Raw genomic sequence first — 25,657 nt, forward strand, 5'->3', positions numbered from 1 at the left:
AATTGATTTTTGCGTTACAAAATGCAAGCAAGAATAGTTTTGACATATACAAATATTTTACATTAATGTGTTAAAGTGAGATCTGTTTTTTCAACATCTTCAGTTATATTTCAAGCCTATAGGATCAGCTTTTAGAAAAGAATGTTTCCTTAGTAAATTAACCAAGTTTCATAAGGAATATATTTTTTCTGCCACCTTTCAGAACAGAGCTGCATATTTATGACTTTTGTGCTTAAATATTTTAAGATATTGTGGTACCAAAGTCATAAAAGCCTAAATTAATAAAGTAAAAAGAAGAGAGAGAGGTGTTTGATAAAAGAAGAAATTACAAAAACATTGTAATCTGAAAGTAAGAACTTTAAATCTCAAAGGGCTCATAAGTAGCAGTAACTGTATTTTTTTTCCCTTTTCTTGGGTGATGGAATCATAAATTTGATGAACTGCCTTTTTCATCTATTTGTCTCTCATTTCTCCTTTTTTCTTTTCCTGTTGTATCTAATCTTTCTGCTGAGATTGGGTAGATAACCTAATGTTCTTACAAGTTAGAAAAAAAGTGCTATGATTTGTGAAGCTACAGGAATTCCCAGAACTGAAATTGAAGCATCAAAAGCAATCAGGATTTCTCCGAGAACCTATTACTCTCTGTACTTGCGAAGGTGTGTGCTCCTGCTCTGTTCTTCAGTGTACTGATATAATTTAAATTAATATTTCTTGTTTCTCTCAAATTTATTTTACATTAATTGAGGTTTTTTGAGTGCAGAAAATATGGATATTAATGTTGGATTTCAGTGTTCATCTAACTCCAGCTGCATTTATTTTCCAAACAAGTCTAGTCCAGATAATTAGCATCTCTAAATATAGCATTGCCTTTATGGACTGGGAATGCGAGAGACTGCTTCAGAGATGTGCCTCTCTAAAGCAGTGCCTCTGAGATGAAAGAGACATAGCTGTAATTTTTTTCCAGCTTGCACAATATGAAGGTGTTTTTTTAGCCACTACTTCAGTAATTGATATAAGTCCACGTCACCGGCATATTTAACATTGGAAACCTCTGTTAAATTAACTCCCTTAACTGCTATTTCCCTAAATTTTGACCTCCCTCATGAAATCATGCTGTTACCTTTAGTGAGGAAAACAAAGGAAGTGAAATATGTTATAATTGGAAGAACTGACGCTAGAGCATGACATTCAAATATAACAAACCATTTTAACATCCATGAGATGATGAGATGAAAAGTTAGTGCAATAACAATCAAATTTTAAAAAGTACAGAGACATCTATGCACACTGTAGTAAGGTTTTAGATGGGTATTGGTTATTTTACACACACACAAATGCAGCCTTAGGCCTTCACAATTCCAGCAATACTACTATTCCACGTCATAATGCTGGGCTGGCTGTATTAAGAGATTTTGTGGGTCTAGTAATGGACACTGAATCTTAAAACTACACACTCAGTTTGCATCAACCCTATTAACAGATCTCTTCACAGAAGAGCTGCACTTCAGAGGGTAGCAGAATTGGCCTGCTGACTTTGGCCCATTATGTAGATGACAATTGTCCCATTAAATACCTGCCATATTTTCTTTTTCACCTGACCAGCATCAACCCATAGAAGTCCCTCTCAAAAGGAACTTTATATTTGGCACTTTGACATCCAAATATAATCCTCTCCAAATTCAATAAACTTCAGTGGAGAAATTTTGACCAATTTAACACAATTTTCTTCTGCAAAAGCTTACATGTCTATTCTTTTGGGTTTTTTTTTCCCTAGGCAATTAGAAAAAAGGTATGATGAAGTCTGTGAATTTTGCAAGAAACATAAAACCAGAATTCATTATGTGGTCTATGGAATTTTAATAACAGGTACAGTATATTATACTCAGTATTGCTGAAGCCTTATTTATTTACCTGTATGAGATTATAGGCTGCACTGTCTTTGTCCAGCATAAAAACTCTTGACTCTCTTTAATGATGTATTTCAAAGTAGTTAAGAATTTAGTTGCAGAGAAAATTCCAGATTGCAAAACCTCCACTCATTCTCAAACATAACAAAAGCACAAATCTTGCTAAACTGCTTCTCCAGCATGTTTAAAGTCTGACTAGCAATTACACTTGCGATAACAGCATAGTTCAGACGTTGGGTCTACTCCATTACCAGCTGACTCCAAAATTACAGTTTCAGTAACTTGCCCAAGGTCACGAAATCACTTTAAAAATTGTCAGGCACCAAATAGGACTGAACTTAAGTCATCAGGCTGGAAATGAAAGCTTTCTTTGCTGACCCATATCAGTCCATACTCACTGCAAATTTTTTCTGGAGTAAATGTACTAATGACAGTATGCACAGCAAAATCATTCAGCTATTCTTCTTTCTCCCTTTCCTAATTAGCCTGTAGGTTGTTTTGTTTCCTTCTACTTCACCAAGTTTGTTTTTGAGATCTTCCTACTTGAACACTGGGAACACAGAGACTTGAAATATGTCCATGAGTACACCAGGAGGCGGTTATAAAAGTGTTGCTTGCATGCTGAGTATCCTGCCCTCATAACTAATCTTGTCTTGCTTTATCATAGAACAGACATATTCTGGCTCCAGAAAATGAGTGACTTCTAAGAATATGTCAGGATTTCATTAATTCCATAAAAACCAACTTGCATTACAAAAATCAGTAGTCCTTCTCCTTTATTTGCCACAGATAAAATCCAATCATTCTAAACAAGAACTGATTTTTTTTGGCCAGCATTTATCTGCAGTGAACCTGTCAAATAAATAATTTCATAGATACTTTATGAAATAAGTTACTTTTAAGCTTCACAATTACTTGAGGTCATCAAATCAGTCAAATGACATATGTTTATAAGTGTTTGTTTCTAGTTTTATTGGATAAACTCATCCTCCTTTGAAAAAAAAGAGCATGACTCATGCTCCTAATTCATAACTTTTACACAGGAAAAAGAAGTTCTTGTAGATGGGTTTCACTTTTCTGAGTGATTAACATGTTTCATAGGAACTTACCTTGGCAAAAACATATAATCTGCCTTGACAGAATGAAAGCCACCTTTCATATCAATGAGCATACGTAAGTAACAAAACTATCCAAAAAAGCAAGATTTTTCAGTATTTAGGCTGAGAGTCAGAAAAGCACCAAAAAGATAAACGCAGGCCTGACTTTGATCACCTCTTATAAATTTAAAATTTGATCCTATTTTAAAAATACCAACCTAACTAACATATATATTCTTGTTTCTGTGACAGCATACTTGGCAGTAGTTATTGCAGCCTGCACTTTGAATTTTCAGAGAGCTTTGCCACTCTTTGTCATCACTGTCCTTGCCGTCTTCTTCATCTGCTGGGATTTCTTTATAGCTAAGTATGAAGACAGAATTGCTGCATTCTTTTCCCCTGGAGACCGATATCTGAAAAAACAGTGGTTTTGGCTGAAATGGTAAATATTACTTTCTATTATGTAGAAGGACAATGCACTAGTCAGGTTACCCTTATGATTTTATTTCAGCTTACTTCCCCATAAGAACAGGGAGATGGGTCAATCACACATATCTCATAAAAATCACAGAATAATTCAGTATTTACCAGGAAAAATCCCATTCAGGATTTCAATGCAGTAGCTAGGGATCAAAAGTCTTGGCAGAAAGCATAGGAGAAATACCACAAATTGAGGTGGGAAAAGTTTGTGGTTGAATAAGGATATGTTCACAAAAGTTCATGTGTGGTGCAGCCTTTTGCATTCATTCTGAAAACCAGAAAGTTCTTCACTGTTCACAGAGCTGTTAGGTTCATATGAACCTTAACTCTAACATTTGCAAACTGCTAAAGATTAGAGTCTATTATCTAGACACTGTGTTTCCACATATCCCCCTAGAAATTTTTACTTGACCTTCAGGAATCAAAACATGCCAGCCAGATTTAATGTCATAATAAGGTTGTATGACCTTACATATCCTTTGGGATAGTAGACATTCATCTGGTAGATATATAGTACACAATTAGACCTGTCAGACACTTATTTCAAGTATTCCTGAGCAGTGACCAGGGATCTTGAAGTTATCCCTGGCAAAATAAGGAGAAAAAGGAGTCTTGTAGACCAAAGAAAAACCAAATAAAATATCATTAAAAAGGAAAATGAAATTAACTAGCTACTATCTATTTCAGCTAGGTCACCTACTAGCTGAGAAAGAAAGAGTTTTAAGGAGGAGTCATTCTCAGTTCAGGATAATGTCCCAGATTATTCTTCAGATTTAGAAATGGCTTTGCTAAGAAAGGTGTTTTAAAGATTGTGGTCCTTTTGCTCAGCAGCCATATTAGAGAGCAGTCACACACAGGCATTTCCATTAGATGATCTGGCAGCTCTCTAAAAGAAAGAGCAAAAGGAACAGGAAAAGCCCTGAGGAACAGATGGAACAAATGGGGGCAGCGAGTGCTGTATTACCTGGGCTGCAATCTTTAAATTGTACATATCACAGGTTAGGTGCTTAACTGTTTTCTTCCAGCAGAGAGAAAGTCTCTCAGGTGTAGAAAGGGTTACTCAGCATTGCAATGGCCAAGCCATTTTGTGGAATTTGCCTGCAATGTTTTTAATCCCCATCTAAAGATCAAATTTATGTATCTAGGTACCACCAAAATCAGTGAAACCTTACTCTTAGACAAAACTAGCATTAAAGTCTTGTGACAGTGCTTCCTCTCTGTATAGGGATGTATTGTGTTCCCTTCCAGACTGTTACAATAATTACCTTCAATAAATAAGCTTAATGTGGTTCTGATAGTGGTAACCATAGAAACACTGAAACACAGAAATACATGTCATTGTTTTTGAGATAGCTGAACGGACTACAAATGGTTACAAAGAAATGAGCTGTTTATAGCCTGCTCCTCAGTAGAGTGTGTTTCATAGGCCCACCAGGTAAACAGCACAGTGCAAATCATAAATACCACAGCCTCTCTTGCCCAGAACTAAAGATTCAACAAAGGAAAGGAAGGGAAAGAAAAGAAAGATGAAGTGAGAAAGGAAGATATCACATTTCATTTAATAGAAATACCACTCAGACTAGAGTCACTCATGATTTTTTTGGGTTTCCTCCCATACTCTGTCTTGGAGGACATTTCTTCCAGATGCCACCAAGGGATGTTGCCAGAGGTACACCAGCAAAGGCAGGTTCCTGCTTGTGTAGAGCTACAGGTTTCAATGCAATACATTGTGCAAAGAGTTTTCTTCACAAACAGAGATGTAAATGTTCTGGGTATGGGAAGGGAAATGAATATCCCAAATGTCTTCTTCAGGATATCGTGATGCTTTTTATTTCCTAGGGTGTTGTGCGCAGCTCTTATTATAATGATCATCTGCTGGCTCATCTTTGACACAACAAAACGAGGATCCCGTCAGCTAATCTCTTTTGGTGGGCTTGTGATGTATGTTGTCCTGATGCTTATCTTTTCCAAATATCCAACCCAAGTGAGTATTTATTCCATGATGCATGTTTTGGGATTTTTTTTATTCTGTGTCTAAAAAGCTATTCCCCTACCCTAGCACCAAGTCTAGTAAGAGTAACAGAATGTGGGAAAGTAAGGATATAGCCTTGCCTGAGACCAAGCACTGTGCTTAATTTCTGAGGAAAGTAATTTTGCTGTTGAGGACCATGTATGGGGCTGTACCAACACCTGTCTCGCTATTTGGGAACCTGCTGTCCACCTTCTGTGGACAGCACTGATACAGTTCAAACTGGAAATTTCTCCATGCTTTCACCCACAGGAGCCTCACCACAGTCCTCAGCACATCACAGTCACTGATTTGAGGACATTGTTATCACATCAGTACAAATTGCCTGGAACCAGAGATATGGCAGGCTTATATAACTCTTAGCCCCTTACAAATTTGTTTTCCACTGCAAATTCAGCAGCTGGGGCTGAGCTGATGTCCTCACTTTTTGCTCACCCACTCCCATAGGCTCACAAACCCATTTATTTTAATTTTCCATGAGAAATGTCCGCTCTAATTTGCTGTGGTATTACAAAGGGCTTCGTTCAGCCACCACAATTACCACTTCATCTTTTACTCCTGTTTGCATGCCTCATATACCTCTGCATTCTTTCATTAATCATACACACATTGTCCAGGTCACCAAGTTTTCCCAATACTTTTCATGACTTCCATCAGTGCTGAGACTTTCTTAACAGGCGAAGTCCTCTCAACAAAGACTAATAAACTTGCCATATCCTTTGCAACTGCTGCTGTCTCCAAATGAGGTGAAAACTCATACTCCAAATGCTTTGTGCTGTCCCATGAGCCCTCATTGCACCTAATTGGTTTGTGTTATTCAAATATGATCTGATTAAACTAGAGAATGCCATCATAAGTCTTTGTTTTGTAAGTGATTTGATTCAGTTTTCACAAAACAAAGACGTTTTCTGACGCAGCAGAACAGGAATCATCAGTGTAGTGAAGAGCAACTCATCATAAGCAGACGCAGTTTCTCCTATGACTGCCTTTATGTATGAATCACAACATAAAACTGAGCAGTTCTCAAGTATCAAAAGTCTTTAAAGGTAGGGGACATAAACAGAGTTGAAATTACCCAAGGACAAACCCTATAGCAAAATCTCCTTATGCTCTGACCAGATATGTGAAGATCTAAGTCCCCTACAACCTGTTTTGGCAGCTGCTCCTATTCTGCAGTATAGTCAGGCTACCCCCTGACTAACAAACATCCAAACATCCAAAGTAAACAAACATCTGTTTAAACAAACATCCAAAGTAAACTATTATTTATTTAAATAACAAGCAGTTTCTTTATTTTTCTGTCTATCTAGGTTGCTTGGAGACCAGTATTTTCAGGAATAGGAATGCAGTTTATTCTTGGGATTCTTATTCTGAGGACCAAAGTGGGTTTTGATGTATTTAACTGGCTAGGCATTCAGATCCAAGTAAGTTATTGAGCAAAATCCTTGCTTGTTTAATATAATTTTTTTGTCTTGAGAGTCTTACATTATACAAACAGGCTGTTCAAGGATCCATTTGTCCCTTGATTTTTTCTTCTCTTGAGAAAAACTGGATTCTCAGAAAAGTAATTGACTTCCTGAGTTGAACCTTCTTCTCTTTTTTTTTTTGTTCAGTTAATACAATAGTCAGAGTAATAGCGTTTATTAATGGCTTTACCATCATTGGGCTGAAGTTATAAATTGGCATTCTTGAAACACAAATTTCTGTTCTGTCAAGGCACTCATAGGAACTCTTAGAAATGGCTCAACTCCAAATCATCCTTGTAATAAACACAATATGCTGAAAAGCCTTGGGATTCAGGGCACAGCCCTAATTATCTTCCGAGCAGCAACATTCCTGGCATCAGAGACATTTCATAGTCCTCATGACATATAAGAAAATTAATTCAGCTATATACAGGTGGCAAAATCCAAACTTGCATGCTGGAAGGGGTCTCTAAAAACTGGACAGAATCCATTTGCAGGCAGCCCTGCAGACACAAAGTTTTTAAAAAGTCAGTTACTGTAAAGTAGTGAATAAGCAATATCCAAAATATACATCAGAGGCGTATATTCTGAAGGACTTTCAGACTTTTCACCTCAGGGATACTATTCTCACAGCTGTTCTTCACAGGTAATTAAGGACATGTAAAATCAGACAGAGCAGAATACCATCTCTGTGCAGGAGCAAAGGCACTGATCTAATGTCTGTCTAATCTGCAGGCAGTGGGAATCATCTGGGTTTTGTCACCAGGTTCTCAGTCTCTGAGTGAAGCAGGTCTGGTGCCCCCTTTTGCTAGCTTCATGTTTTCAAGTCTTACAGTTTATCCTGTCAGAACTAATTACTGTAGCTATTATAAACTGTATTTTACCTCCATTTTAAACTGTATCAGTAATGCATATATTTTCCTCAGAAGAAAAAAAATTCAAAATTTGAACTAGAAGATCCCTTCAGGCTAGCTCTTAGCTACACCTTTCAAAACTCATTATTTCAGCTGTCAATTCTCCATTTTAAGCTATATAATTCATTGTACTTTTTTGCATCAGATGGAGCATAGAAGTGCACCACAGTATTGGAATTAAAAAGTGAAATTTTTTTCAGTGTAGCTTATGGCCTCTATTGTGTTGGGTACTCAACAGGGCAGAGCAGATACCCTCAGTTCAGCCAAATACAGTCAGCAAGGCTTGGACACCTACAAATCAGAGCTCAAGCTTCTTGGACCTCACCATATTTCTGCAAGACAGCTACAGTATTTTGCATGGTTTTGGCAGGTACCCAGAGCTTATGGCTAATTTACTTTGCTTTCTGTCCCCAGACTTTTCTGGAGTACTCTGATGCAGGTGCCAAGTTTGTGTTTGGTGACAAATACACGGATCATTTCTTTGCTTTTAAGGTAAGATGGTTGCTATACACTCTATGTGGCAGATAAACAATGGTAAGAGGAACAGTATAGCTGGGAAACAAATCGTGTGGCTTGTGATACCTATGTAGTCAACAGAGAAATCAACAGGTAAACTGTTCCTTATTATGTGATATTCTGAATAGAAAATTTGGGAACACTTTCATTCGCTGCCAAACACTGAGTTAGATTGCACTTATTTAGTCTAATTATAACAACACATATTGCATGTATACAGAACTTGAGAATATTTTTCTACAAGGAATAGTTTAAAAGGCTTGTACCTGGCCACTGACAGAAATACTACCTCCTGCCTATTTTCTCCACCTCTCCATGACTAAAAGTGCTCTGCCATGCCAGGCTGTTGTACCCTTAAGTGCTGTACAGACCACAGACTTTCCCCTGAAGAAGTGGAGAGGCTAGATGTGTATTTATTTGTGCCTGGGGGAAGAGCTAGAAGCTGCATAAGCAGGAAGAATTACATGATATTACTAAGATCACAGAGGGATTTCCCATCTCTCTCTTAAGAAACCTTTTTGGGAAATAGCTGGAATACAGTTTATCTGCTCTGTGCTCTCTAATCTGCACTAGCATCCTTCCTGGTTTTGCTCTGAGAAGTTCATGCCACTATGCCTACTTAGGCTGGGATCAAGAACATACAAAGCAAAAGGAACCCCAAACCAACCCAAATAACAAATAAAGAAACATCAAACAAGTATGAGAAATGTATTAGGACTTACTTGGAGATCATTCTTTTGATATTTCAGATATCTGACCATGGGCTTACATGCCTTTTCTTACTTTTTTCTTGAGGTGATATTCCAAACTAGATGTTCTGCAAACATTGCTCTTTCATTACTTGAGAGAGAAGGTGTCATCTGTAAAATAGCCTGCTACTAAGAACAGTCAGAACATTTTAGAAGCGGAAAAAAATTAGGCATTTTATCAATAAATATGAATTATATTTTAAGAGCAGATCTTTTCTACCTTTTGTTTCACTTTCCAGGCTCCTGCTACCTTTACTTTGGGAGGTATTTATTTTACTTATTTGAGTGCTCAAATATTTGTTTCTCTACTACATGTTTTAGGGATGAAATTATTTAATTCCTGCCTCTCCCCCTTCCCCCGTAATTTTTCTCGTGGTTTTTGGCAATGCTTTATGAATATGATTCTTTCAAGGTGGTTCTGAGTACTCATTGATAATGCAAAATACTTTGCTTACTAAAGCCGTAACTAGGGACTTGACGGCCAAAAGTTTTCTTCTGTATAGGCAAACATATATCAGTCTTATCCTATGGTTCAAGCCAGCAAAACCATGGAATTTCTAGACCTTGTTTCTATAACAGGTACAAGTAGATTATTCTCATATTGAAAAACAAGAAAACCAGTTGGTTTTCAGAGCTGCATGTATATAAGATCTATATAGTAAATGGAATACAAATATGGTAAATGGAATGGCAGACAAGTGTACAGCAATATCAAAACATGCTCCATCTCCTTCTTCTCTAGACAGGAAGTTCCCTCTTTCAACAACAGTGAGTGACAGCAGCCTGTTCTCTCTTGAAACACTTGCTATTTATTTAGACATTTAGTTGGTCCAAAGTGCTTTTTTGTGTCTGTCAGAGATTTTATGGGGTTTGCATGTAGTGATGAGCTCTTTGAATCTTGCCCCAAGATATTTCAAAGCACCATCCATAAGACAATGCTTAGCTCCTCAGAGATTAGACGAGGGACAGGATATGTCTGTCAGAGTCCAGTTGTATCCATTCTGCATCCTCAGCAATACGCAGGCACACATCAGTTTTCTGCCAGGTGAAGTGGACACATGACGGGAGTGGACACATCCCAGTTGTGCATATGCACACTTGTATATGTTCTGACCAGTTCTATCAGTCCCATAGTGTCTTTGAGCACACAGTTCTGGAAGCACTAGTTAGTCAAAAATGCACATATTTGCATGCATAAACCAATTTTATTTTAAATATGTATTTGTGCAGGCAGATGCAGAGTTTCAGAGTTCTGAAAAAATACCCACTTGCCCACATAAATAAGTACTTCCAAGCACTTAACTAAATGGAAAAGACCTTTTAGTGTTAAGTCCTCTATCCTGTTGACTACAAAAGACAAAGTTTGCTTTGAGCAAGAAAGAAATTAGGCTTCTGTTAAATCTCTAGCTTCTTTTTTACACCAGGAGACCTATGCTTTCCTGAGAAAAGCTTTGCTTTCAAGGTCAAAATTTAGGAGTGTATGAAAAAGCAGGATGTTTCTTAAACATCAATAACGACCTCTTTAAGGGAAAATAGGGAAAAAGTTAAACATCAAGCCACAAATAGGAGGGGAGTTAAGAGCAGCCAACAGTTTTAACTTCCTCCTCCGTATGGTAATAACAAAAGAAAAGGCAGGGGAGAAAGATACTAATTTTACTAAACTAAACTGTCTGCTGTTACTGCATGGCAAATTGTCCCTGCAGAATTGAAAAAGGTTCAAGGAACCAAGCCAGAGAAAGCAGCATTATATTAACTTGTTGAACAGCACAACAATATTGGTTAATTGCACTCTGTCCTTTCAGTGAAAGGTTCTGATCATTGAAATTGAGTTTCTAAATGTTTATCAAAATTGTTTATAGTACCAACTCTCCTCTAGAAAGACATAGTCTATGTATTGAAAAGATCTGAACTAACAAAGTGGTTTGTTGTTTTTCATTCTGTTACTTGATTTTATTTATAATGCATTATGTCATTAGTGAACACACGTGAAAGCTTCCTAGTGTTCGTGGTTGTGGGAAAATGACTGCGGGCCCTGTGCACTGGTAACTGGGGATACACTTAGAGGAAACTGAGGGGTTATATTCGCATTTGAACAGGAGTTATATTACAGGGCAAATCACAATTGCTGCTTTCTGGATGGAATATGGTTGATGCATTACTTGAAACCCTTCCAGAATGATTCCCCATCACCTGTTGAGGGGGGTGGAGTGGAGTGGAGGCACCACGGCCAGACTCTGTGGAAATCCTTGCAGGGAAGGGAAGTTGGTTGTACTTTGTAGCTGATAAACCACATACCAGCTTATAAACAGCATACCAGGGAAAGAGGGGAAGATGTCCCACTGCTGAGCCAGCAACCGTGGCAAAATCCCCCTCCTTGGACAAACTTTCTTCATTAAAGCCTAATAATAATATTAATGTACATCTCCATGTCAAAGTTACCTGCTCCTGATGTATGAACACCCTCACAGGAATGTACTCTACATTCTTTTTGACTGTATCTTTAAAAGCAAAGGGAGAGAATTTTATGCTAATCAGTTACAAAGGTATGTATGACTAGAGTCACTCAAACTCAACATAAACATAAAGAAATAATATATAAGTAAGTTGAGAACAGGGGAAAGTTAAGGAAAACTCTATCTTAACTGCTGGGATCAGTCAATGGGCTGAACCTGTCTTCTTCCCCATAGGGACACCTGTAAACTTATAAGAACCAGGCTCTATGTGCCCTGAACATTTTACTTGGGATTAGGGCCTGTCTGTGTATTCCTTCAAGTATATTTTTGCAGTCAGTTACAATCAGCAAAAATCTTCTAACCTTAACATGTCACAATCTTATATTAATAAGAGTGTTATTCCTGAAATTATTAGTGTGAATCCTTTATGGGTGCTGGCAGTTGGTAGTGGATATACACTCTAGTAAAGGGCAAGACCTGCTGAGAGGACTCCCTTATGCTGGTGGTGTGTTTCTCTAAGACAAACCACTCTCCAATCCAGCAGGACTGCTTTGTTAAGGGTCTCCCTAATGGGATGATGAAAGACTGGTCAGCTACAAGGGTCTTGGCTTTCCTGGGACACTGACAGAAATTAAATGCTATGGGGCAAATAAGTCTCTCCACACTAAGGGTCTAGGCAGCCTCCCCTTTTCACAGGACAGTGGTACTGTTTTAGCTGTAACTAATCTGTCTGACTATTTTTGGACCTTTTGGGGGTGGATTTTTCTTTCTCTTGTATACTAGGATTGAAGTGGTCATGTCCTGTGTATTTAACATACCTGAGAATCAGGTTATATTGGTTTTATTCAGGGTGAAACCAAATCAGAGTGGTTTTTAATAGCCCATCAGAGAGTGGGTTAGGCATTCATGCAATTCTTTTAAATTATGTGGAAAGAAAGTATTTTTCAGTATCCACTGTGAGAGACTTATATTCACTTTTTGTATTTAGTAAGTATATACCTTTAAATAGATTCTTTCTAAAGGATGTAAATGTTTAAATTGACTTAAACATGGCTATAAACTCAGGTATATTATGCTAAGCTAAACAGTTTCTAAACAATCACAGTTGTGTTAGAAAGCTATGCAGATAAATGAAGTTTATTTAATTACAGCACAAACAGGAAGGTCAGGAGGGAAACCACTGTAGAAGTTTTAATGATCTTCTGTCTTCAAATCAGGTATTGCCAATTGTGGTTTTCTTCAGTACGGTTATGTCTATGCTTTACCACGTTGGATTCATGCAGTGGCTTGTTGGAAAGGTATGCACTTTTGCCAATTAGATGCTCATTTGGCTAGTGTGGGAAATACTTTGAACACATGCAGAGAAGCCATAGCCTGGAAATATTTCCAAATGTTACCATTGCAAAATCTTGATTGGCATCTCTCAGTCTGGTTTCATTGATTATGTCACATTAATTGTTAGATTTGCCATATTTGCTTAAATCTTCCTTTCTGCCTGCCCTTCTCCCAGCCCTTGAAGTGCAGCATGGAGGTTAAATCACAGAGAATGGATTTCTGCTAAGTATTTCAGTAGCAGTCACATATACCTTCCTATCACAGATACCCAGATAAAATCAAAGCAGGTTCTTCACCTCACTTTCTAAGTGTTCATTTCTGTCAGCATCTATGTCTTCTGCTACTGTCTACTAATATAAGATCAAGTCCACTTTCTGTCGTCTCTGTCCAATAAACCTATCATATGAGGGAAAAGATGTTCCTCTATGGTGGTAGTTAAACCTAATTTGAAGATACTCTTAAATTAAAAGTTCTTTGCCCTTTATATTCACAGGATTGTTATGAAGACATCATGAACATTGCCTGGCTGACATTAGTGTGCTAAAATTGCAATGAGGCATTTTCAGCCTTAATCTAAGCCTTAATCTAACATTTTTTCCCTTCATATGATCCAAGTATTTTTGGACACGAATATAAATAATAAGAACACATCAAAATATCTGCTTTGTTTTAATTAGCTTAACATTTTTATGCCCAGAAGGAGCCTGGAGTACTTTCAGTTCTGTCAAATTACTTCTCCTTTGTCTTATTTTAGCAGGTACCAATTACATGAATGTGCTGTACCTTTAAGCTGAAATCATTAACTCAGGAAGTATTGTAGCATGTCTCTGAACTCTTAGATCGATATGGTTAACTCGAGAAAGGCATGGAACAGGCACAACAAATTTTTGTTTCTTTTTTCAAAATCACTTAGGTTGGTTGGATAATGCATGTCTTCATGGGAACAACTCCTGTTGAGTCTCTGGTAGCTGCGGGTAACATATTTGTGGGACAGGTGAGCTGGAGCACACAAAAACATGCTAACATGTAACAATATTACAGAATTTAGGGAAATAATGCTGCTCATTGAACAGTTGTTTACTAAAAAAATAATCTCTTTCAAAGATAGGATTCCACTACATCAAGTCTGATGATCAGTTTCCAAAATTGCAGTATGTTCATGTATTGGCAGTGATGCACAGTGGAAAGGATTTGGGAAGCGATATGTTTTCCCAAGAGAAGTTCAAGCATAAATGTAGATGATAGATCTCCCTGCGAGACTACTCCAAAGCTATGAAGAAATAACAATTTCAGGGTTCCTTTTTGGTTGAAAAGGCAAGTGGTATGAAGAGATGGCACACAAAGCAGGCAAGGGCAGGAGAGAGAGACAATGAGGAAAACGAAGATCCAGGGCTAGCAGTATAAGGCCTTATTCACAAAAAGAGTGGACAGCATCTAACAAACCATTTTAATGGGAAATGTACTAAACCCACATTTACAATAGTGTCTGTCCCATGCTTAGTAAAATGTAGAAAATCAACAATTAACATCCAGGCCCAAATGCACTATTAACATGATATATAGCAGTGGTGCATCACCACATCACACTGCTTCAAGATTTAGAGTGGTACCATTGCATGACACTGCCTCCAGGATGTGCTCACACACATGCCAGAGGGGTGTATTTCACTTGACTAACAGCCTTATCTGTGCTCAGACCTGTGGCTGTCCCTAAGTCGCTCAGAATTGGAACAGAATTTCTTGGCAGTTTCATTGTGCTTTTTAGGGAGACAGCAGAATGAACCAGCCAGAATTATCTTCAGACATTTTCTTACTTGAGATAAAAAAGCCCCAATCTATTGAAATTGGAGTACTTGCTAGCACTAGGATTAACTAGTCAAAGATACCCAAGAAAGTATGATTCAGACACTCATTTTTCTGCCCTTAATAGAAGAAATCTTTGGGCTTTTATTAAGGATTTCTTAATTTGGTGCTTGTTTTTCACTTCCAGACAGAGTCTCCTCTCCTGGTACGGCCCTACTTACCATATATCACCAAATCTGAACTCCATGCAGTCATGACAGCAGGATTCTCAACTATTGCTGGAAGTGTCTTAGGAGCATATATTTCTTTTGGGGTAAGACATGGGAAAAGAACTAGAAAATAAATGGTTTATCTGAAATTTTTTAAGTATTTCACCCAGCTGTAATGCTTTGAAAGTATCCCTCAATCATTCCCACTGTTCGGGTTTTTTTGTCTCTGAAGGTCTTACCTACAAAAATCCTTGGTTTTCTGACAGCTCATTCTCTTCATTTCCTTATGAGCAATATGAACTTTTAATGACACCCTGTAGAAAAATCATACAAACAACTAAAAAAATTAATTGCATTCCTACGTGTTTGTGCGTAATATGTTATCATGGAGTACTTTCTTTCACCTGGAATTCTAGGTTTCCTCCTCCCACCTACTGACTGCTTCTGTTATGTCAGCGCCAGCATCATTAGCTGTCTCCAAATTATTCTGGCCTGAAACTGAAAAACCTCTGGTAACTCTGAGGAGTGGCATACAAATGGCAAAAAGGTAAGCTGATCTAGGTACTAGTTAATACCACTGCAAAAATGAGGTCTGGATAATAACTGTTCACATATAATTTTAGGAGCATTATATGGTAGATGTGCAAGCAATAAATTAATTAAAGACTAAATACTGCAAATGGTTGATTTATGAATTCAGGTGAGTGTGCCCCATTACAATCTTAACATATGCCAAGGACCTGGGCCAAACTGTAAACTCCAAAGAAAGAGGGAAATGCCTAGCTGAGGTGACCTGCCAGGAGGCTTTCCCTTTTGTAATGTTATTGTCTTTTTTCTGTAATGAATCTGCAAATGCAAACATGTAAAAAGCAAAGACAAAGCAATAATTTCACAACAGCAGCAAATATGTTGCCCATCTGCTGGGACACTTCTCTTGGCAATGACAGGCAAAGCAAAAAGGCTTCTAAGGATCTGCTTCTGAATGACCCCAAGCATTTCTGCAAGGGCTGTGTGGGAGAAGAGCAGTGACCATTGCATAATACAAGCAGTGCTACAGGTTTGAGATCTTGCTCAACCCTGAATGTACCAGAATTCATCCTCAGGGCACCACAAGCATATGCTTCAAGTGTCTGCCATGAGGATTGACAGGAAAAGCCTACTTCACCTCATCATTCCTCTTCATTATTTTCTCTATGAGTGTACAGACGGCTTTAGTACTAGAATTCTAATCAAGTGCATGTACGTTTTAGTTCTCTTATTTGTTGTTGAATTTAAAGATGTTCACACTCTGGTTTTCTCTTCCTTGGCAAAGTGAATCAAAGAATCTGCTAGAAGCAGCCAGCCAGGGTGCCTCTACCTCCATCGGGCTGGTAGCAAACATCGCTGTGAATGTGATCTCCTTCCTTGCCCTGCTGAGCTTCCTTGACTCAGCCCTTTCTTGGGTGGGCAATTTGTTTGACTATCCACAGCTGACCTTTGAGGTATGATCTCCCAAGTTATTCATGCAGCTGACATACATGCATAATTTGGGTTTCTCAAATTTAGGTGCTTGTGTGGTTTGTTTGTTGTTGTTTCTTGTTCTCATTTTGTATTTTAACATGATGTAAACCCATATTTTATTTGTTCTGAACAATTTCTTAACAGTTAAAGTAAAATTTTTGCCATTCAAGTATTTCTGTGTTTACTAGTCTGCCTATTGTTTCCCTCTGTGGTGTTCTTGCTAACTCCCAGGCTATGTTCATACAGAGCAGGCTAGCACCTGCCTCCTCTGACTTGGCAGTGCAGCACATCTGTTATTACCCTGCTAAGCTTTCAGAGGTCTCTCACTGCATGCCAGACACCCACACCTGAGGAGAGTCACAAGTACTCATGCCTTAGGCATACTCGTGCAGGGGCTGGTATTTTCATAACTGCTGTATGTAAGATTTGTGTGTAAGATGTGGACAGGTAGGTAGTCCACGAGGAATTGAGACACACAGACATGATGCATGCAGTCAATCTTCCCTTGTGAGAGACACTAATGCATAACCTTCTGTGAGCAGAGAAACCAGCCAGAAATAGTAACTGCTTTAAGACCTCCATTACATTCTCTGAGCACAATCTGACCAAAACCTTTCACAGTTGGAGCTATTTTCTCTCATATAGAAACAAGCTATACTGTGATATGGGATTTCTTTTTCAATTTGCATAAATCTTATAATGCCAGGGAAAAATAGGTACAGCTTTAATTGTGTCAGATGCACAGCTTTTATGCAGAGACAACTCTTTTGTTTACACCAGTTGGAGTCCAATAACTTGATAATTAGGCGTGTTCATTAACACATTTGATTTAATCTAGCAGAAGAATTAGATTTCTCAGTTCTCCTTTTAGTTCAATCTTCCTTCTTTTTGTCAAACACTGTGTCCAATTTGAAGCCATTATTGAGTGAAAAGATGGCACAGAAACCTTTGTTTTATTTTACATATAAAATTAGGGACATATAAATATTTTGCTATATCTAGAGTCTTGATTAATGTTTTAAAAGGTACTCAAGCATGCCTGACAATTAAAAACTCTCCCAGAGTTCATGGCAGCAAAAATTGAAGGCCAATTTTCCTCTGCTAAAATAAAACCATCCTTATTTTAAGTTTAGAAAAGTTACTGTCTGCTATTGCTTTCTGACATTTATTTTGACCTGCTTTTTCTTATACTTTCTACAGAACATTTGTGCTTATGTCTTCATGCCATTCTCTTTCATGATGGGAGTAGACTGGGAAGACAGTTTCATTGTTGGTGGACTACTAGGTTACAAAACTTTCTTCAATGAATTTTTGGCTTATGAACGTCTTTCAAAACTGATTCAAAACCGAGAAAAGGGTGGAAGCATGTACATTAATGGTGTGAAACAGTATATGACAGTAAGTAACATTTTCTGTCCTACAGATTTATTTGATCAAATACTTCAACGTTGAAATGACTTATTTTTTAATATGGGCATAAAATGATTGCATATTACTCTAAGATATGTCTTTGAGCAACAAAGTTCAGTTATGAAAGTGCAGCATTGCTCTGTGCAGTTGCTGTGATTCTCATTGCCCTAGCTGTCTTGAACAAGCATAGAGACAGAAGAGCGTGGGTTTAGGGAACATGCAGTGTCCCACAGGACACCACTCTTAAGACTGAGGCTGTCTTCAAGGCAAGTTTCTTCTTACCTGATTCTCAATACTTCTCTATGAGCTACTGTCCCAAGAAAACCCTGAGGAAGAACTTGAGGATCCTCCTGCCCTCAGAGGTTTGTCCAAGCATTAAACTTGAAGAGAAGCATCCAGTAAGCTCAAGCAGGTGGCATTACTGGCACACCTTTGCTGTAGGTTATTGTTCCCTCTGCAGAGGGCAGCAATAAAAGACATGTAGTACATGCCATACACCTCCCTTGCCACACTGAGTCCAACCAGTCTGTCTCAATCAAGCTTTCCAACCTTGTCCCACCTTTCATTCACAATTTTCCCAACAGACATGTAGCTCCTACTACAGCACCCTGAGAAAGGCAATGCTAAGGGCATCTTGCGTGTGTGAATGGGGCCAAAGGTCATTCAGTCATCAAAGCTGACCTTTGTGGACATGACTGCTCTACTATCTGGCATTCACACACACAACCCATGCTGAATTCCTCCTGAGCACAGGCAACGAAAACCATGAAATCCAACTTTACACATCCATTGACCCTTCTTTTTTAAATCAAGAGAGATTGTCACTGTAGAGAAACCTTTAGATTAGAAAGTATTTTGTACAGCACTTCCATGATTCTTTGAATCAGATGGGATGCTGTTGATACATCTTATATTAAAAACCAAAAACAAATTCCTGATCATTTGCATTCCAAATTACCAGAACATATTTCACACATGTATGTAGAAAGCCAGGCAGTCTGATCAAATATTCACATTTGAATAAATGGTCTGAGCACCCATTACCAGTGTTCCTGAAATTCCTGGCAATAGAACTCTGGGCTAGAATGATCTTTGATGTGCCCTGCTATAACTATGCTTCCTTCTACTAAATGAATATGACGCTGAATTCCTGCATGAGTGAATAAGGGTTTATTTTAGTATGGAATGCAGCCTTAAAACACAGATCTTAGGAACTCTATTTAACTTTTTTTTTCCTGCATAAGATGTCATATAGGACTTTCGCATTCACTTCTAATACCTATAAGGAGCCGTATGAACTTCCACAGTGAAAAGCTCTGAGAAACATAAACAATTTTAATTCATAATGCTGGTAAAAATTGGCTGAAAACCATTATAATTACAGCACAACAGTTCAGGTGAGGGTGTGCTTGGCTTCTGTTTTTAATTTCTCTTCAGTTTCAGAGCTCTCTAATTCATCTGCACACAGATATTCTCTCAGACTGAGCAAACAAGTGTCTTCACCTGAGTCATTAATTACATGGCTTCCTGTTTTCAGAGCTAGGAGAGTGCAAATGAAAGCAGGGTACACAGAGCTTTTTCTAGGAAAAGCTGGTAGAGTGGGTACTTGAAAAACAGTTTCCTGCATTTGTACAGATTGATTGAAAGTATCTACAAATTGATGTTCATAAAAGAGGAATTAAACCAGAAGAACTTCTAATAAACAGGAAACCTGCTAGAACACTCACTCATTTTCAGCTTTAACCTAAACCACAGTAAACAGGAATTCGGTGCTGCCAGGGGAACAAAAATACATTTGCTGAGATATGTTGCCTCCTTTCTCAAAATGTTTGAACTACATTTATCTGAAGGCTTGGAAGGTTTGTAGCCGAACCTTGCAAGCCTTCTGATTTCACCTAAAGGACCATTTTGTGTCCTGTGAAGGGTCCCTCCCTGGAGGCAAAGGCCAACCTTGTATCTACTCTGAGGTCCAGGCTTAGTTGGTGTTACCAAGGGGAGAAAGGTGGCAGAAATAAGCTGTTAATGGGGATTCCAAAATCATAATGTCCATCTCTGCCTGTCAACACACACTTCCTAGGAGACCAATTTGTCTTCTTTGCACAGGGTGGAGAATGTACAAAGTAGCTTTGTATAGAGCTCTCTGCTTCTTCAGGGTCAAAGAATTCAGGGATGCATACCAAAACTTGAGGTTTCAAAAGAGTTTTATAGAGGTATCCAGCTGTGAAAAACAAGTTGAGTTATAGCTCTCTGACTCATACTTTCAGAAAACAGCAGTTAAATTGCCACTAGTGAGATAAGATTATTTTTGTCTTTAATTACTACTACTCACTTCAAAAAGGCACAACAATAAATGTGAAAGATAAAATCATTGCATAGTTTGTCAGTCCTCACATGGGCAGTGGGTATAAAAGCCTGTGACATTCAACAAGGGAACAAGTCTACCTTTCTGAAAGCCACACCTTGGGCAGCAACAAAGCAAAACAGTTATTTTTGTACTCAGAGCCACAGTGCCTGCCATGTTTTTGGACCCTTAAATCACAATTAACTGTTTCAAACCACTCAGAGGGTGTGTCTTTGTATTTCAGGTTCGCTCTGAAGTCATTGCCACCTATGCTCTCTGTGGATTTGCCAACTTCGGCTCCTTGGGACTGGTAATAGGAGGCCTGAGTAAGAACCACTCTCACAGACAATTTCTTTGTTGAGCAAATCCCAAAGAAAGCACCAAAAGGAACAGGCTGGGGGTGAAGCTTGGCAGCATTAGGGGCTGAGCAGCTGCTCTGCCAAAGCCTAGCACTCAATTGTGAATGTAAGGGCACCCAGAGAGGGGGTACAGGCTTTGGTGGGAAGTACTGGGAGAGGTGCTGAAGACAAGGGGAAGGAACCAAGCCCTTCTGATAGCCTTCCCTCTTTAGACCTCAAACATGAACCTGAGCTACTACTGCCCATGAGATTCAGGGGGAGCAGATCAACTCCATAGCATGCTGGTTTGACAGATGAATTTGGTTATTTTCTGTAAAAATATCACATATATGCAGTAAGCTTACAGGGAAAGAATTTTTAAAACAGATTTTCAGATCTCAGTGGAAAAAGAAAAATTGAAAAAACATCTGAGTTCCTCACTAGGCAGCCAGAATTGCTGGCAGTCATCTTTGCCCTGAAGCCACAGTGGGATCAGCAGTGGGGCAGCGTAGAGGAGCAAAACCCAGCCATGGGGCCAGACTCTTCTGAAGGGCACAATCATCCAGCACAGACATGCAAACTGCCAAAGAAAACAAAAGTTACCATTTTAAATATAAGCAATCCTCTTAACAGAAAGAGCCAATGCTGGCACTTGGCCTTCAAATGACCCACTAAAAATGTCCCATTTTTCCTCCATGTTTCCCTTGGTTTAAACTGCAGGGTGGGAAATTACTCCTGCAGGGGCAAAAGCTGGTAGATTCACCTTCCTTATATGTATTTCTGTTTGACTTACACTTTGTATTTCTTCTAGCAAGCATTGCTCCCTCAAAAAAGAAGGAAATAGCCGACGGTGCTTTCAGAGCGATGATTGCGGGAACGGTGGCCTGTTTCATGACGGCCTGTGTGGCAGGTACAGTGCTCAGGTTTGGTGTCCCCTACGGCCAGTGGCCACCACGGGGCACTGCACCAGCACCATACTATATCCTCCTAGGCTGCCTCAGTCACTCAAACACAAGTGTTTTTGTGCTTGGCAGGATTAAAAGTTGATATGAGACAAAAGTTTCTTGAAAACTAGAATTTGAAAAGATTTAAATATTTCAGTTCTTCCATTTTGTCTGTGTTTTTAGGAGAGGGGTATGGTGTTTTAATGGGGGTGGTTTTGGGGTTTTTTTGGGTTGGTTTTTTTTTGTTTTGTTTTGGGTTTTTTTGTTAATTTGTTTGTGCTGAACATGTGACTCATAAACAAAGCAATTTATAGATGAATTGCAATCCCTCCTCCACACCACTAGATACAGGAATAGAAAACTAATTTTGGAAAATTTTGAACTAAATTTGGAAAAGAACCAGGAAAATGGAATGAAAGAGTGTAAAAGAGTAAGCAAGGGAGAACAACTCTTTGTCATAAGGTTAAGTCAATATTTTGAGGGGATAATACTTCCACAGAGCACTTAGGCTTGTGAAACAGTCCTAAAATGGGAGTCCCCAGCTGATCCTTATTTTCAAAACTTCAGCTTTAATTTAGTGAGAAGTCACAATGGAACAGACATTTAAGGGAGTAAATTTAAAAAAACAAAGTAATTATTGAAAAGATTTGAAAACATTGATATGTTTCAGTAGATTATAAATTTATCCTCAGTATTTCACAATCCCTTTTCCAGATCTCTTTCCTGAGCATGTGATATACAAAATTGGTATGACATGGAATGATGAAGGTTAAAGGACTCATATTTCAACAGTGAAGAAAGACCTTGGTATTTTATGTAGCTAAAACCATGTCCATTTCAACCATAACTCCATGCCTTGGTGTTCATGGTAGCAACAGAAACACACACATTTTAAAGATGAGCCCACACTATTTTCTGAAGGCTACAGAACAAGCAAACTTGAAATAACATTAGTCTCATAGCTGTCCATAATATTTTAATACATGACACTACTCTGCATAACTGAGGAAGCAGGAAGCTCTACTAGAATGTATCATTTCACAATAATGATCTTAAAAATAATATTGTGAACAGCCACTGAGAAAATCTCTCCAAAATAATAGAATCTGCTTTGGAAAGAAAATTGCATTCCACCCACTCCTGCCATGGTAAATGCTTTCCTTACACTCAGGAGAAAGTAGAAAAGCCAAGGAATTTCTATTACCCCAGTTAAGATAAAAACATATTAAAAACATGTCCAAATTCTACAACACTACATATACTTTTGTGTTTCCATTACTCCAGTGACTGATGACATTAGTATTTGTAGGAAATTTTAAAGAATATGTAGCAAAGCAAACTCAATTTAAAACAAAATAAGAGGTTCTGTATTTACTTGCACTTCTATAAATGCAGCATAGCTTCATCTTAGTTAATGAAAACACACTGACCCAGCAATGAGAAAGGCATTACTACACAATATTAATATCATTAAAGGAGACAGAAAACCAAAATTTATCCAAGTGTAACATGTTGCTGTACTATAATTCCTACATATAAAAAGTAGATAAATTGTTGTGGTTGCTACTTAATTCAGTTTTTAAAAATGATTCATTTTAGAAGTCCCACAGTTCAAAGGTTTTGATCTTGTACCTTTACATAACCACCTCAAATGGTGATTTTGCGTCAGACAGAATGGTTTGTTTGATCATGGCTTCATGACTCACATTCTCAAATCTTATCTTCCTCTTCATTATTCATTAAGAAAATTGTAACTTACTTCACAGGAATGCTGACTGTCCCTAGTCTGGAAGTTTCTTGCCACATCTTATTAGGAAACACTTCCAACTTCACAGATTTCCCTGCCAACAGCACAGAGCTAGTTGAATGCTGCCAGCAACTCTTTACCAGGTATTGAGAACCCTTTATCCTCTGGGAGTAAAATTTAGGGAGCTCATATCTTCTCTGAAAACCGAATGTTATTTTTATTTTTTGTATTTGGCTTTTTTTCTTAGGCATCTGCTTTCAGTGAACTAGTGTCTTTTAGAGGAATGGCTATTTTAGTGCTTTTGAATTGTCTTCCTCTTCTTGGGGCATTTTTCCATTGCATGACAAACACCTACAGAACCAACAGACAATTCAAAATATCTTTGTTGAAACCTCCTGAAATGAGAGGAGGGTCAAGCACTGATCTCTCCTCTTTGGTGACCAGTTATAGGACCTGAGGGAATGGCCTGAAGCTGTGTCAGGGGAGGGTTAGGTTGAGTATTAGAAAGAAGTTCTTCCCCCACAGTGTGTTTGGGCACAGAACAGGATCCCCAGTGAAATGGTCACATCACCAGCCTGATGGAGTTCATTTGGACAATGAAGAAGCATTTGGATAATGCTCTCAGACTCTTGGAGATTATGCTCTGTGCAGGGCCAGGAGTTGGCCCTCGATGATTCTTGGTTTATCCTAAACACTAACAAGAAAATAAATCAAATATTTGAACTAATATAAAGTTAACCTAGTATTTGAGGTTAGCAATAGCTGAAAAAAAGTCAGGAGCCTTTCCCTCCCTTCCCTCTTCTGTCTGTAATGTGACTAAAGATAATAATAATCAGGTTTGTTTATGTTAAAAACTTTACATGCTTTTAAAGTAGAAAAACATTTCAAGATAAATTGTATTTCACAACTCTCTGTCCAAGGCAGAGAAGAAAGAAATACTGATATTAAAAAAGGAATATATTCAGATATACCTAACACTATCTCACAAAGAACCAAAGGTCTATGTATTTAGGTTATGGCAAGAACCTTTCAAATTTGTCCTAGTATGCTTGCTTTTTATTTTTTCCCTTTTTTCTATTTTCAAAACTAATTACTTTAGAAATAAATGCTCTTAATTCATCCTTTTTTCTTGCTATTGAAAATAGAAGAACTTACACAGCAGATACCATCTCTGGGTACATTCAATCATTGTTATTTCTTCATTACTACAACTTTTCCTCATAATACTAATTTCAGGTCTACCATGCTGCTACAAAGACAAGAACCTGCTCTATTTTTAGCAGAATCAATGTTAAGCAGATGCTTTGAAAATGTAAAAATATTGAATAGGGAAATGAAGGACTCAATCATTTCAGTTATTTAGGTGTATGTACCAGAGGCATGAGGACTTGCTACAAAAAACCAAAAGTTATCCTGATAAAAAGGGAGAACATCTGGATGTGGCACTTGGCTGGAGTTGGGAAAGTCTTCTCTCTAGTTTGTTTCTCATGAAAATTTTAACACATCTAAAGTTACTTTGGAGAAAGCGTGTGTTGTCATGTGTGTGTGTGTGTGTGTGTGTATACATATACTGCAGAGAGAGAGTCCCATGACAAAATTCTGTGATTCTGTGAAAAGGAGTTTTATCTGATTTCTGCTTTATTTCTCCCCCAGCACAAATCATTCGGAGGAGATCTTTCCGAGAGGAAACTACAGTCTGAATTCCTGGAAAGTGTGTTGCCAAATACTGGGTCAACCTGCTTTTCATTGCACTTAGGTTAAGTTTTAATCTTTTTGACAGGATTGATCATAAATAAGAACTGTGTTCCTTGGAAGAAAGGAAATAAAAAAATTGCTTTATTACAATGAGTGTGAATTTTCCCCATGCAATCTTTATTTTTCATCTCTTACCAGCCCAATTCCTCTACTTGGTTGGAATTATTTAACAATTCAACTGGCATAAATGGAAGACATCTCTTGCTGCAGAACTCTTCTCCCACTACAAAACAGAATAGAAGAACATTTTTAAGCCTGATTCTCCTGCTTTTATTTCTACCAGATTTGCCAGATTAAATTGCTATAGGCATGAAGAAAATCAGATTCAGAAGATTTGGCTGCCATTTACAGATAGCTATGAACTAGAAATAATATTCAGAGTTACCATCAATTTCTAATACTATTTCTGCCCTTTTTGATGGCAAAGTCTTTACTGCATGAAGAGAAATGACTTTTCTGCAAAAGAAAATGCAGAGAAATTACTTTTCTGCAGAGAGATCTGCATTTTGTGCAGAGATAATTATATACATCCACATATATATATATACACATATATATATATATATCCTACCAATACTTAGGTAGCTATAGCTGCACATGAACTGAGCTGCAAACCTGTTCTACCTCATCAGCTTGGCCACTGAAGCACCCAAACTGGGAGCTA

At 38.0% G+C, this 25,657-nt stretch overlaps 1 protein-coding gene across 1 annotated transcript in view; it reads left to right on the forward strand.

Annotated features, from left to right (window-relative positions):
• Nucleotides 1-25,073, forward strand: part of SLC28A3 (solute carrier family 28 member 3) — a 37,707-nt gene extending 12,634 nt beyond the window's left edge. The window contains exons 4-18 of the mRNA XM_071425943.1: nucleotides 1,775-1,866; nucleotides 3,257-3,446; nucleotides 5,324-5,468; nucleotides 6,824-6,937; nucleotides 8,308-8,385; nucleotides 12,829-12,909; nucleotides 13,860-13,940; nucleotides 14,937-15,062; nucleotides 15,375-15,505; nucleotides 16,271-16,439; nucleotides 17,659-17,856; nucleotides 20,454-20,535; nucleotides 21,359-21,457; nucleotides 23,258-23,381; nucleotides 24,892-25,073. Coding sequence (XP_071282044.1) covers nucleotides 1,775-1,866; nucleotides 3,257-3,446; nucleotides 5,324-5,468; nucleotides 6,824-6,937; nucleotides 8,308-8,385; nucleotides 12,829-12,909; nucleotides 13,860-13,940; nucleotides 14,937-15,062; nucleotides 15,375-15,505; nucleotides 16,271-16,439; nucleotides 17,659-17,856; nucleotides 20,454-20,535; nucleotides 21,359-21,457; nucleotides 23,258-23,381; nucleotides 24,892-24,994 — 1,813 coding nt within the window. The 3' untranslated portion in view covers nucleotides 24,995-25,073. The remainder of the gene's footprint in view (nucleotides 1-1,774; nucleotides 1,867-3,256; nucleotides 3,447-5,323; nucleotides 5,469-6,823; nucleotides 6,938-8,307; nucleotides 8,386-12,828; nucleotides 12,910-13,859; nucleotides 13,941-14,936; nucleotides 15,063-15,374; nucleotides 15,506-16,270; nucleotides 16,440-17,658; nucleotides 17,857-20,453; nucleotides 20,536-21,358; nucleotides 21,458-23,257; nucleotides 23,382-24,891) is intronic.
• The last annotated feature ends 584 nt before the right edge of the window (nucleotides 25,074-25,657 follow it).

Source organism: Agelaius tricolor, unplaced genomic scaffold, assembly GCF_023055355.1.
Source record: "Agelaius tricolor isolate 1412-34295 unplaced genomic scaffold, bAgeTri1.0.p SCAF_4, whole genome shotgun sequence".
Taxonomy (NCBI): Eukaryota; Metazoa; Chordata; class Aves; order Passeriformes; family Icteridae; genus Agelaius; species Agelaius tricolor.